This window comes from Nomia melanderi, chromosome 5 (genome assembly GCF_051020985.1).
Source record: "Nomia melanderi isolate GNS246 chromosome 5, iyNomMela1, whole genome shotgun sequence".
Lineage (NCBI taxonomy): Eukaryota > Metazoa > Arthropoda > Insecta > Hymenoptera > Halictidae > Nomia > Nomia melanderi.
In genome coordinates this window covers 17946296-17959948 of record NC_135003.1, presented here as the reverse complement: position 1 = coordinate 17959948, position 13653 = coordinate 17946296, and the positions used below count along the sequence as shown (strand labels likewise).

Below are 13653 nucleotides of genomic sequence, written 5' to 3'. Positions count from 1 at the left end.
TTCTACGTTATCGTTAGTTTTTGTTTTCAATGTTCGGTTAAATGGCCCCATTCCATTCCCCATCGGAGTAGTTTTCGTTCCATTTTTGCATTTTTTTCTACCTCTTTCGGCGGGGAAACGAAATTCATCGCGCGTTCCGCGGACTTCCGTATCCGCGAATTTTTAATTTGCTTCGCCACGATGTTTCCCAATTCGCCCGGGGTGGTTCTCCCCTTCGAGTTTGTTACAGCGAGATTTCATGGGAAAGTGAATTTTTTAATTGGTTCCACTTCCTTCTCTCTTCCCGCCGCGCGAGGAACGCCGAGTTCCCGGGTAATCGAGGTTCCGATGTTCTGTTCGCAGTCATGGTACGATTACAAGTTGAAATGGGATCCCAAGGAATATGGCGGCGTGGAGATGCTGCACGTGCCATCCGACCATATATGGAGGCCCGATATAGTTTTGTACAACAAGTAAGACCGTCGTTTCTTCTTCCTGTAACATTTTCGTTACCTTTCTTCTCCTCGGAATCGGAAGTCGCACGATTCGCCACGAAATCGTTAACCGTTCCGGCGAATTTCAGGCGTGTTCGATGTCTTTGCACGGTAAAACATTTATTCGACACATAAAAGGAATGCACTTGAAATTCGAAAGAACAGCCGTGAAGTCCGCGAAACCCATTTCGCCAGTTAACGGTTAACCTTTCGTCGTACGAACGGGAAACGAAAAACTTCGATTGCAATTTACTTGGAACAAAGCGGTCTTTCCAAGGAAGGTATGATTTACTCTGTTCTATCCGGCGTTCGCGATTTTACAGGATTTTTTCGGGAGAACTCTGGTAGCTCGCGATACCGTTTAGAACTGTTTGGCCGGGTGCCATCGATAATCCCCGAATTTTGTTGCTCTCGTCGAGGGCAACCGAAATACGGTCATAAAGGAGCTTAATTCGCCGTGGATCCCATAAAATTTAATTGCCCATTAACGTGCGCCAAAAATATTAATACGATCGTATCCGTGTTGGTTAATGAAATATTCCAATGAATAACTTATCGCCGAGTTTTTCGTTTCTCGTTTCATGGCGCGTCGCGAGCCGCTTTATTTTTACTCCCATCTAATTGAGAGGATATTAACGGAGAGATCGAGATCGGATAAGACAATCGAAACGTTGCTTCTAATTCTAAATCAGCTACTCGCGATTCGAAAACTGGACTCTCCGTTAGTCTCTGTAGATCGCGCGGATCGCGATCGGCGATGTAACCGATCTTTGTCCGTTCTGTTCCAGTGCCGACGGTAATTTCGAGGTGACGCTGGCCACGAAAGCGACGCTAAATTACACAGGCAGGGTCGAATGGAAGCCACCGGCGATATACAAGTCTTCCTGCGAGATCGACGTCGAATATTTTCCGTTCGACGAGCAAACGTGCGTCATGAAGTTCGGCTCGTGGACTTACGATGGCTTCCAGGTAACTTACGCTCCGCTGTTTGTCCGACAACTTGCTCGTTATCGATTCTCGATTCCGCGCTCGTGTGGAACCCACCGTTCCGGACAGTCGAAACTCTGCGGAGGAACGAGTCGAAAGTAAAAGCGAAACTTCTGCTCCCGAAAAGTGGAAGTTGCTAAGTAGAAATTAGAAGGGGACAATTGCTCTTTGGTCTTGAGAGGATCTAAACCTAAACGTTTCTTCCATTATTCTTAGAGGAAATGTTCTCGCAGTCGGAGATAGTCGTTAAGAATTCGTTATTCGATCGGGAACTAGAATTCGTTGAACATTTCTATTGTTTGTCAATATAGAAACCTTGGATTTTGTGTTCCATGTAATTCTGTATAACTACGAATAGTTAACCTCTTGCTTACAATAACGTGAGATAAGTAAAATTTAACAAATACTACTCAATTACTTTCAACTATAATTAGATATTATTCTTTTGTCATCAATGATTATATTCTATAACTAACGTAGATATGGAACATGCCTATTTCTCTATTTTCAACGATTATTAGCGATGAAGTCGCATCGATCACAGTTGGGAAATAAACCATAGAGCAAGGAGTTACCACGTCGACTGCCACAAAAACCTTCAGAGTTTTCTGTCTCTCATTCTTCCGTAGCAAAGATAAAGAGGAACAGTTACTTATTTTGCTAGTAATTTACGCTACGAAATATTTCCATTCGGCGTTAGTTATCTGACAAATTGTAATTATTCTCAAGTAATTTGGAAGCTCCGGTCATCGGTGATGGCAGTTAACGCGTTAATCCACAAATTTCCCGCGATCAAAGCAGGAGACAGGGAAAAGCTCCGCGTCGATTCATTTTTGATCGATTCCGAAGCGAGCACGGGTATTGCCGGGCAGTCGAACGCGCGAAACGGTCCTCGGAAAAGAGGACATTCCCTCGGAGAAGGGAATCTCGCGTATTTACGTGTTCGGATCGGCGGTCTTCGGGGGTTTTATCGTGCGATCGGGAGGCGGTATCGGTCGTCTTGACTCCGATCGTTGTCTCGGAGGAGTAATCAAGGATTCCAGGGCAGTTTAACGGGGGTAATCTCGTTAGCCCGGGCTTAACGGGCAGAAATGGACGCAAATATCAGGAGCATCGAGTGGCATGCCGTTAGCCACGAGTGGATCAAAGATAACTCCGCCGCCGCGATACGGCCTGACGTTTCCTCGAACCGTGTAATCGATGTTAATTCGTCGCTGTCAATTTCCTCGTCGATAATTATCGCGCGATCGCCGCTTTAACGCGGACCGGTCCTTTCCATCGGAATTCCGCGTGCTATTTCTGTTTGCTCTAAATGAAACTGAAAGCATTTCTTTTAATAATAATTGAGATAATTGGACATCGTAACTCTCAATAAAGAAACCGATTAATTACAAGAAATTCGAAAAGAATCGCGCAGCTTCCTCGATAGAGACGTCGATCCGATCGTGGTTCTCGAACGATCTCGTTCGCGATTTTAATAGGACGTTCCGCGCGACGAGCGAGATCGCGCTCGTAAATTCTGCCAATTGAACCCGGAGGTTTATATATCGATTAAGTCCAGGCCGCAGAGATGAGCGGCGCGCGAGTCGCTACGGTGTCTCGTCGGGAACGGTCGATTTCATTGTATTCTAATTACCGCCGGTAAATTCCTAAATAACAACAATGTTTCGCCGCAACGGGGAACAGGTCGGTCGAACGTTATAAATACCATTAACTCGGAATCAGCGGAAACGTTTCCACCGGGCGACGGTGCCGACGAATTCGCCGCCGCCGATCTGGTTAACCGGTCGCTAAAACGCCGAACTGTAATGCAACGGGAACGTACGGTGCCGGTGTAACGTTTAACGATCGCGTTATCGCGGCCGCGGACTCGCTGTTTACATCCGCGCGCCGATAACAACCGCAATTCCTCCGTTTAATCGAACTCTCGTTAACCCTTTGTCTTATCACGTCGTACCGCGCGAAGATTTCGAACGAGTCGACGAAAGTACACGTCGCCCTGTCGTTTCCGGTTCGAATCGAGCGTTTTCTTCTTCCAGACTGCCCCGCGAAGTTGAAAAATCGCTAAATCGCAGTAGGAAAGTTGTGGATCTTCGAACTCCTGCAACTTCGCGATGGAAGGTCGTGGGATATCTTACCTAGGCTGATTACAAAGATTTTTATTTCTTTTTCAATTTTAATTCTTAATTCAATCTAAGAAAATGTCGTCTGTACCGCGTTAGAAAGTATTGAATATTTCCGGTGACAAACTTCTGGAGTGCAAAGTGTTAAAATCCGATGCACGGCGTTGTCCGCCATTTTGTCGGACCTCGAGAGCGTTCCATCGAAATTGCCCGAAATGATCGCGCCGCGACGCGTCGATTTGATTCTTTGAAGGTATTGTTTGCTAGGAATTATTTACCGCCTGTCCGCCCGAAGATCGATGACGAAGAAGCGAGCGTTCCGTCGTTATTTGCAATTCGATTTTCAATTACTCCTCGAAGAACGCTCGCGCGGTTCTTCTCTCGGATAATAGACCGGAGCAGCGGCGAATGGGCGGAGCGCGAAGCTTCGTTAAAAGCGTCTCACGTAATCAGTTTCCACGGAATGTCAATTCGTGTCCCGCGAAGCTGATCGATCGGCTTGCGCTTCTTATTAAACGATCTTAATGGGTTTACCGCGGCGGGCGACGACGCGTGGACAACATTCCCGTGAGCGGTCGCCGCATTCCTCGTTTTATACCGGGTGTCGACGGAAACGAGCGTTTCGTTCGATCGTTTCTCCCCATTCGGTTGGCTAAGTGTTAACAGCAGACTTCCGCGTTCCACAGGTCGACCTCAGGCACATCGATGAAATCCGCGGCAGCAACGTGGTCGACATCGGCGTCGATCTGTCAGAGTTTTACACTTCCGTCGAGTGGGACATCCTCGAAGTCCCGGCCGTGAGGTGAGTAGCTGCAGCTTCGAACCGATTCGTATCCGTTTAAACGTCGCGATCGTGGAATCGATACATCGGTAACTGATTCGTCGATCAACTGCCACGTGGAATTCGTCGAAATCTGTTTCTCAGTTTTTCTCAGCAATTTACAAAGTCGGTACATTCAAAACGAAGTCCCACTTGATTCTTAATTTACCGGGAACATTCGAGGGTAAAGAAAAGCATGTGATCGTAATTCCTCGAGGAAAGTGTAAATTTGCTTCTTCTCCCGTGGCCCAACAAACACACCATTATCGTAATGAAGTTTATGAGAAATGTAATTACTTGACTCTTTGCCGCGCTTCGTCTCCTCGTTTCCGCGGCGTATTTTTCATCGGATCGGGCTTGTTAACAAAGAAAGAAGCAGAAGAAGAAGAAGAAGGACGTAAATGTAATGAAATTAGCGAGACAGGCTCCGCGTTTCGACGAATGTTCGTAAACTCGCGTGCGAGCGGACGCGCGCGGACAGCGGTAAACTGAATTTCAACGCGCTCGCGGCCAGCGTCACGTATTTTCAACGCTGGACGTTTTGTGTTTTGCATAATGAAAATTCACGTGGTTCCGCGCGTGTTTTATTCCAACGTCGTAACGCGTCGCGTAACCGGCGGATAGTTGGCGAGTGTTGTCCCTCCTCGAACTGGATTTTCATTTTATAAGATTCTACGGAGATTGCCGGTGAAACGAACGCTGGTCGCGCAGACGTTAACCCCTTGTGGCGAAGATTTCAAATAGAATTTAACAAACATAAATATTATTCAATTCGTCTGAATGCAAATTACAACCTATTTTTCTGTTATCGACGAGTATACCTTAGAGCACACGTTGACGTAGAACAAGACTAAAATTTTCTCTTATTTTCAATAAATTATTAAAAACAAAGTCGCTAGATCGTTCACAGTTCACGAAGAAATCATTAACCCCTTAACGAGTGAGACTCGTGATGAAGATTTCTAGACCAATTTTAACATCCAATGTCCAAAGCAAACTATTTTGCTGTTATCAATGTATCACCTCCAAATAAAATTTCCACTTGAAGTAGAATGGAAAATTTTGCATTTCTTCCAAATTGTCGATAGTAAAATGATACCCGAGCTCAGTCACGAAAGTGAATAGTGCCGCAAGGGGTTAAACCAACGATTCGCGCAGACCGTTCAGGAACCGTTCCGCCGTGCTTCATTTTTCAGAAATGAAAAATTTTACACGTGCTGCGACGAGCCTTACCTCGACATCACGTTCAACATCACCATGAGACGGAAGACTCTATTTTACACCGTCAACCTTATAATACCGTGCATGGGTATCTCGTTTCTCACGGTGTTGGTCTTCTACCTGCCAAGCGACAGTGGCGAGAAGGTGAGTTTCCACTGAATTCAACATTATCGGTCGTGTAATAAGAAACATTCAATTTCTTATCGATCGCGAATCGATCGTTGCATCGATAAGATATATTTCAGCGCGACAACCGTTTGTCTACAAGCATATAATACATATTTTCATGCACGAATAATATCTGTGACCACCATGAAATCAAATATTTCCATCTTTTCCTATAGGAACTATAGAAATGCTATGTCCCGAGAGAATCCCCGTTAACACGTTGAATGCCGCACAATTTCATGGTACAAAATACATTGCATAATACATTGCATAATAAATTGTTATTATTGCAGATTCATCTAGCTGAATGTCACCACATTAGTTAGCATTATTTATAATATAGAAATGTCTTCGAATAATCATGGTTTAATTGAGTGAACTATAGTAATTCGATTTGGTTGGGTCACCGGTGACCTCCATGGCATTCAACGCGTTAACCGCTTCATTATTTTTCTTTAAACGTTCGTAATCGTTTGAACGGTTCGTTAGCCCGTTTAATTCCTTCGCCGGAACATTACGACTAACCGGAGACTACAGTTATTTATCGTCCACTAATCTTCGCGGGTTGTCCCATCCCTTAAACGCGGGAATTTACAACGGCACGGTCGCATGGGCGCGGGTCATACTGCACCTTGAGAATTAACAATTTACATCGGCGCGCGCGGTCGTCTCAATCTTCGGAGACTCCGTTCGTCCCTTAAAAATGGAGAACGTGCACGAACGGTGTCTTATCGACCTTCGGGGAGCAACTCTGTCCCTTGACCCGTCCGACGCGAATTACGCACACCGGGTATACGACGGTAATGAGTAGCCAGCCGAAAAGACTCGCGCACCGTGCGTTTGGTAATCGTGAACTTCTATTATCGGTTTATCACAACGAATTCAAATAAAACAATGGAATAAACTGTTATAATGAACATCACAATTGTACCATTTAAAGGTAACATTTCAATGACTCCCGAGTATTCTTGAATAAATAAATAGAGCGTCCTATTAAGCTGTAATCGAATGAACTAACGTGAACCTCAAACTGAGAAACCAAGGGCACCTCGGACCGCAAAGGGTTAATGAAAGGTCAAAGCGAAACAAAGAAGAGTTACGTGTTTATGAGAAAAAATCAAGAATTCATCGCTGAAAGAATTGGTAGACCAGTGACTCAAAAGTGAAGAGAGGTAGGGAGGGGCGGCTCGGCCAATAAGAAAGGCGTGCCGACACTGAGCCGCCATAACTATCGGGTCGAGCGCCGCGAGTGGACGTCACCCCTTGCCCCTCTTCACCTTTGAGCCGCAGGCCGACTTGGTTAACGTGAGTGACCCTACAGTGACCGAATGCTGTGCAGTTACGGATGCAAGCGACAGAGTGCAAGTGAGAAGTTACAAGGTTATAAAGTTATGTGGAATTATGTAGGTTGTGTGGAAGAAAGAAAGTGATCAGGTGTGAACGTTAAAAGTGCGTGAAGTTCAGGGCAGTATGGGAGTATGAAGAGACTATACGCGAGTCTATTGCGAGCACTACCTTGTTTTATTATTAACACGTTGAACGCCGCACGATTCCACAGAACAAAATACACAAAATGGAAAAGATACATCAAATTTGATTGAACATCTAATTGAACATCACCGCATCAGGTATTAATATTTATAATACTAATATATTATAAGCGTTTATCTTATGCATTATTTATAATATCGAAACATTCAAATAATCGTTTAATTGAGGGAACTATAGTAATCGATTTAGTTCGGCGTCACCGGTGACCCCACGGCACTCAACGTGTTAATCATTCAGTTTTAATTAACTGTGTTCCCATAACCCTTCGAACTCCATAGGCTCCAATATTGCACCAGTTATAATAATAAGTATTTCAATGAATCTTAAAGAAACTACCCTAAAATTATTAGACCTTCCACATATCCAAATTTTGTACTAGGAAAGTAAAAGATCGAATAATTCTCGCTAAGAATACTATAAAAATTAGTTGCTGATAGATTGCAAAACAACCAGGAGTGCTAAGAGTTAAACCCGCGAGTTAAGGGTTAAATCGCGACACAGAAAACATAAGAAAATCGTCGCTTCGAAGCGGCCTCGCCGAAATCGTTCGTCACGCCGATCGGTCGAGCATCGACGAATATTCCCGCTCGAACCCCGCTTACTTGAACCTCGCTTGAACCTCGCTGGAAGTATTCGTAACGAAGGGTAACTGGCCGAAGGGTGGGGCGACACGTCGCGGAGACGGGGCGCAGAGGCAGGGACGGTCGGTATTCCGCGGGAAGCCGATTCGTTCGATCGAAACGGATTCCGGGTGGAGAGGGTGAAATATCAAAATCCAACGGGCGGAATGCGGACCTGTAAATACCGCTCGGCCTCCATTCCTCGTGGACTCTTGACCTCGAGCCGATACCCACTTGACGCCGCGCTCGCGCTCGCGCGCGCACCTCTATAATTCAGTCGTATTGTTCTGGCTCGAAAAAGCCGAGCGAAAGGTAAAGTGGTCGTGGGGAGCGAAGAAAAAACCGGGGGCGAGAAGGTCAGATGTCAGCGTGCCATCCGCAGCCGAGTCTCCCCTTTTCGACAGTTTTCTCCAGCTTTCTCTCTCTCTCTTTATCTTTGCTCCCTCGTTTCCGATTGTTCTTCGTTCTGCTTTACGTTAGAATGTATTATAGGTGCATTTGGCCTGCGTTAGACGAATATACACTTCGTCGTTTCCTTTCGTTGCGAGCATCATCAGAGATTTCTGAAATTAAGTTCCACAGTTAACAGGTTAAAGATTTAGGAATATTTATTTTTAATTGTCGAGTAACTAGCCTGCATGTTATACTTGTTTTCTTGTTTAATTTTATTGTATGCACATAATTATTCTAATGTAATTATATTAAATAAGAATAAGAAATTTTAAATTCCAAGACACATGTACTTACATGTATCTATTAACGTTATAATTACCGAGTATTTGTCTCTCGCACATTCTTCCATTCGTTCCCAAACGGACACCGCGAGACTGGACTCTCAGGCTCGCGATTCACGATCGTTCAGTTATACGGCGGGTTGTACCGTAAGATTTCGGTTGTATCGCGAAGTTCCCTTTTAGGGGATGTTCGTTTACGGCGTTGGGTTACCGCTGGGTTTATCTTGTGGAAACGGGGCGGGTCTGTCGGATCACGCGTGACATTTACGATTACGAATGGAACGATCGGACTGGAGCCTTCGAAATACGCGTAGCGTTGCAGTTCGTTGGTATTATAGGGAAAGCCGATATCTATCGAATCTGTCGTGGTTTAGAAGTGGTCAGTTGTAGGGTAGATCTTTGTAGAATTGGTCTGCTTGTTCGGTTACTTTTGTGAAATGGAAACTTGGGGAACGACGAGGGGAATGGTAGACACGTTTTAGTAAATAGAATTGCTCGATCGTAGAATAGAGCTTTGTAGAATTATTTGGAATTCGGTTACTTTTGTGAAATGAAGACTTAGAAAACGAGAAATAAAATTGATCGATCGTAGAATAGACCTTTGTAGAATTATTTCGAATTCGATTACTTTTGTGAAATGAAGACTTAGAGAACGAGAAGGGTAGTGCACAGCAACCCTGTACACGCAAGTTAATTAGATATAAAACGAAGGCTAGTCGAAGGTTTCCAGATGTTTCGCAGTTTCGTTCCATTCGGAGAGGATTAGACGCGAGTGCGAGCGCGGAGCGGTCCGAACGATATTACAAGAAGCATTGGCCACGACCTTAACACGTTTCGCGATACAATACCGTGTCACGGCGGAATGAAAGGAACGTTTTGTTCGTCGCACTTAGCCTCGAGGGCTCTTCTTTGTCTCTTTGTGGTGGGCTCGGTCTCCTCGAGCATGCCCTTCAAATTCTAAATCGGATCAGTACATTGCCTTCGATCGTTTCGCCTTCTTTGCGCCACTTTCCCCCGTTTTTGCAGACGCCGCCCTCCGTTGTCTGTGTTTTATCGCTCGGACATCGCTCCGTCCCGCGTAATTCGAGACGGTCGGTCGGATCGGTTCCTCGCGAAAGCTTGAACCCTCACGCACATCTTGAACGTACATGGTGTCTATTGACCCTTGAACCTTTCATTCTTTCCTCCGTATCTTTTCTTACCCTTCGCTTAATATTTTCGTCTAGTTTCTAAGATTTCCTTTAATATTCTTTGCGGACGGATACTGGCATTTCGATGAGATGAAATGTACAGATTTCGAAGACTAAGTCGTGGACTAATGACCTAATTAGTCGGACAGCAAGAGATCAGTTTTATTTTTTTCTATCGATTAATCGTTTATATCCTTTGAAGCTCTTATCGAGTAAAAGGATACTCTGAAAATCACTTTCAGACCGTTTGAAAGTCCTATTCTTCTTACAGAGGATAATTACTAATACTTTGACTACTGTTTACTAAAGGCGTCTATCGTTTAACAATATTGCTGTATTAGATTATTAGATATTTTAGGAGAAACGTTAATGTTAATGTGAAATTCTTATGCACGCTAACAATTCGGAATACAAGTGGAATTCGTTAATGATGCCTCTCAAAGTCTACCGTGGTCAAAGGGTTAAGCAGCAACGATCGGCGAACGCCAGCGAGTTTAAAACATCGACTTTTACGGGTTACAGGTCAGCCTATCAATTTCGATTTTACTGTCGCTGACTGTGTTCTTCCTCCTGCTGGCCGAAATCATCCCGCCCACATCGCTCGTGGTACCGCTTCTCGGTAAATTCGTCCTTTTCACCATGATCCTAGACACCTTCAGGTATTATCGACGTTTACATATTACAAGCGAAAGCATTCGCGTCGAAGAACGTAACAGGAAACCGACGAATCCGTCGAACGTACTTCCGACTCTTTCAAGACCGACGAAATAACGCGTCTCGAAATGACTTCGATGAAACCCTGTCGCGACCACCAGCAATCTTTGTGTACTTTAGGTCTTGAAAGGGTTGCACGCGGTGAACCGTCGACCCTCTGCCCTGCAATATCGTATCGGTCTCGTGGTTAAGATGTCAAACAGAATTTGAACCTAAACGTTAAACACGTTTGCCTCACGATTTCACGTAGCAAAATGCATAAAATGAAAACAATGTGACATCAAATTATTGAATCGTTTTATTATTGCACTAATCTTTACCAATAACGATCGTTTCATTGACTGAACTATAATACTTCGATTTGATCGGGGCTACCGATTAGCACGTTGACTGCCAAGGCTGTTCCTGAAGCCAATTTGATTATCACACTCTATTATTCTTAAAATACGAGATAACTATTCGTTGTCCTATGAAATGAACTACCAGTTATCTCAACAGTCAACGTGTTAATCTTTCCATACACAGTCATTCGATTTCCCGCGGTGTTTCGCAGTAAACGCAGGTGCACGGTCCGACGAATGGTCCTCCATCGACAGTAAACGGATCGACATCGCAGGGCACGGCGGTCGGCAACACGTGTATTTGCTATGACCGAATTGATATTCGTTTGTTCAAGGAAGGTTAGATCTGACGTGTTGAAATATATACGTTTCAGTATATGCGTAACCGTGGTAGTCCTCAATGTTCACTTCCGGTCGCCACAGACGCATGTGATGGCGCCGTGGGTCCGTCGTGTTTTTATCCATGTTCTGCCAAGACTACTGGTGATGCGCAGGTATAATACGTCTTCGAAGAGATCCGATTACGATTCCAGGCAAGATATGATTCCTACGAGCGTTTGGACGAACCCCGTTGGGCCTATGCCAACCAGCATTAGAACGTTCATTAGTGGCTTCGCACGTGACGCTAGGCGTCACGTCGTCTCTGCAACCATTAGCACACCGACCATCCTCTCCACACATTCTCTATCTATCTCTCTCTCACTCTCTCACTCTATCTCTCTCTGTTTCACATACACACACACGGTCTGTCTCTCTATCCCGAATAGAACATACTTTGTTAGACGAAATTCAACTTGAACCGAACGGACACCTGTGTTCGATGATTGTTAGATAATTGAACACCGAACACTCGGAATGTAAACCACCCGACAATCGGAGTGCTCCACGTACAGATTATGGAGCGCCGTTGTTGGACCGCGGATCTTCGTGAGCTCGTGGGAAATACCGCTGAATAATGACCGGGAAGATGAAAATTTCAAATGCAACCTGAACACGTTGATTGCCGCCGATGACAACTTTCGAATGAACCTCGGGAACTATTGTAACTAGAGGACTGATGCGTCGAATACTAATAGAGATTTAGTTATTTTGGAGATAATAGTGTTACGGCGATTGTCTTTGCCGCGAAATTGGCAGTGAACGTGTTGATATTCCTGTTTGATTAACGAAAGTAGTTGAACGTTTCTTTCGGTGATTCCATGAAAACGGGGATTTCCATGAAGATCCGCGGCGCGGTTAGCGGAATTTATTGTTTCCAAGTGTAATTGAAATGATACTTATCGTTCGTTTTGATCGGTGAAAGGAATCCCGTGAATACTGCACCGATAGCTCCACAGTTCCATTCGAAACATTTTGCACGGTTCAGCACCGCCATCGACAGCACTTTGCCCGAAATTTCACTTTCGATGTCGATAGTAAATCGTCACCGACACGCTTCATACAGTCCACCACTGGTAACCGTTGGAATACGATTCGTTAGTATAGAAGGTAGACACATAAGCTTGAAATTCGTAATTTGTTCCGAAAAGTAACGATTATCCTTGACTACGATCAAATAGTATAACAGTATATCTATATATGTATAAATATGTATATAAATAAATATATATATAAATAATAATAATAATAATAATAATATAAATAATATATATATATATTTTTACTTATGATTAGATCCCAATCAGAATTATTTAAAGTTTACAGCCAGACACTGAATATTTCTGGGTATTCTCTTCCAAATTCAGACCCATGACAATGGTTTCACCGTTAACTTTCGAGAAACGCTTCGCGAATTTCTTGTTTCGAATAAAATCTAGAATATATTCTGCTCTTTTACCGCTGACTTCCGTGCCGATTGTAATGTATGTTTGTTTATTCTTGAACAGGCCGCAGTACCAGATAGATAAACGTAGTATGGCCGGCCATCACGGGCAACGCGTGATGGTCAGGACGTGCAACGGTCTCGAATTACGGGACCCATCTTTATTCGTGGAAACATCGGCGTCGGAGCTGGTTGAATCCTCCGTTTTATTCCCGAGTCTCGATTCGCGGGACGAATTACACCCTCGGTATTCAACGTATAAACTATTCGTTTCAACGAACACAATTCTTTACGTGTAAACTCGTTAGAATCGATCTTTGTTTCGCGATACACTTAACGCATCGTTGACCGGTGTATCATTATAAGGAAACTATGAACTGTAACCTTTTCTTCAAATTTAACAGTCAATAATATCTATGGAAAAAAAAGATATGGATCGGTATCTCTGGTCAAGAACGTTGCGTTAAAGTATTTCGAGTGAAAATAGCAAACAGTGATAGATGAGAATAAGTATATTTAGAGGCGAGTTTGGTTTGATGATAATGCGAAGGAATGTTTGAATGTTCAGGGAATTGGAAGCGGTGAATTTGGGAAGCGCGTGCCGCATTCACGGGTCGCCAGCAGCCACGGCCGCACCTCCACCTCAACTCCCGACCGAGGAGAGCGTGGACGCTCTCTGTAACACGCTTCATCATTGGCATCACTGCCCAGAACTGTACAGGGCCATCGAAGGCATTCGTTTCATTGCCGACCATACGAAGAGAGAAGAGGACTCGACTAGAGTACGCTCGAACCTTTTTCAGTAGACGTCTGCCAAATAATTCGTTCTCTTATAATTAATTACTAACGAAGTTGATAGTCTGTAAATTTAAATTTAAAATCAATATGA

General features: G+C 44.2%; 1 protein-coding gene across 6 annotated transcripts in view; it reads left to right on the top strand.

The window, feature by feature from the left end:
• The window catches only part of nAChRa3 (nicotinic acetylcholine receptor alpha3 subunit), a 134132-nt gene that overhangs the window by 117380 nt on the left and 3099 nt on the right, over window positions 1-13653 (top strand). For 5 of the 6 annotated variants that reach the window (XM_076367708.1, XM_076367710.1, XM_076367709.1 and 2 more), the window contains 8 exons: window positions 343-452; window positions 1262-1442; window positions 4270-4385; window positions 5600-5768; window positions 10410-10546; window positions 11317-11475; window positions 12829-13011; window positions 13333-13546. In XM_076367708.1, coding sequence (XP_076223823.1) covers window positions 343-452; window positions 1262-1442; window positions 4270-4385; window positions 5600-5768; window positions 10410-10546; window positions 11317-11475; window positions 12829-13011; window positions 13333-13546 — 1269 coding nt within the window. The remainder of the gene's footprint in view (window positions 1-342; window positions 453-1261; window positions 1443-4269; window positions 4386-5599; window positions 5769-10409; window positions 10547-11316; window positions 11476-12828; window positions 13012-13332; window positions 13547-13653) is intronic. The other variant, XM_031971076.2, reaches the window with a different exon arrangement.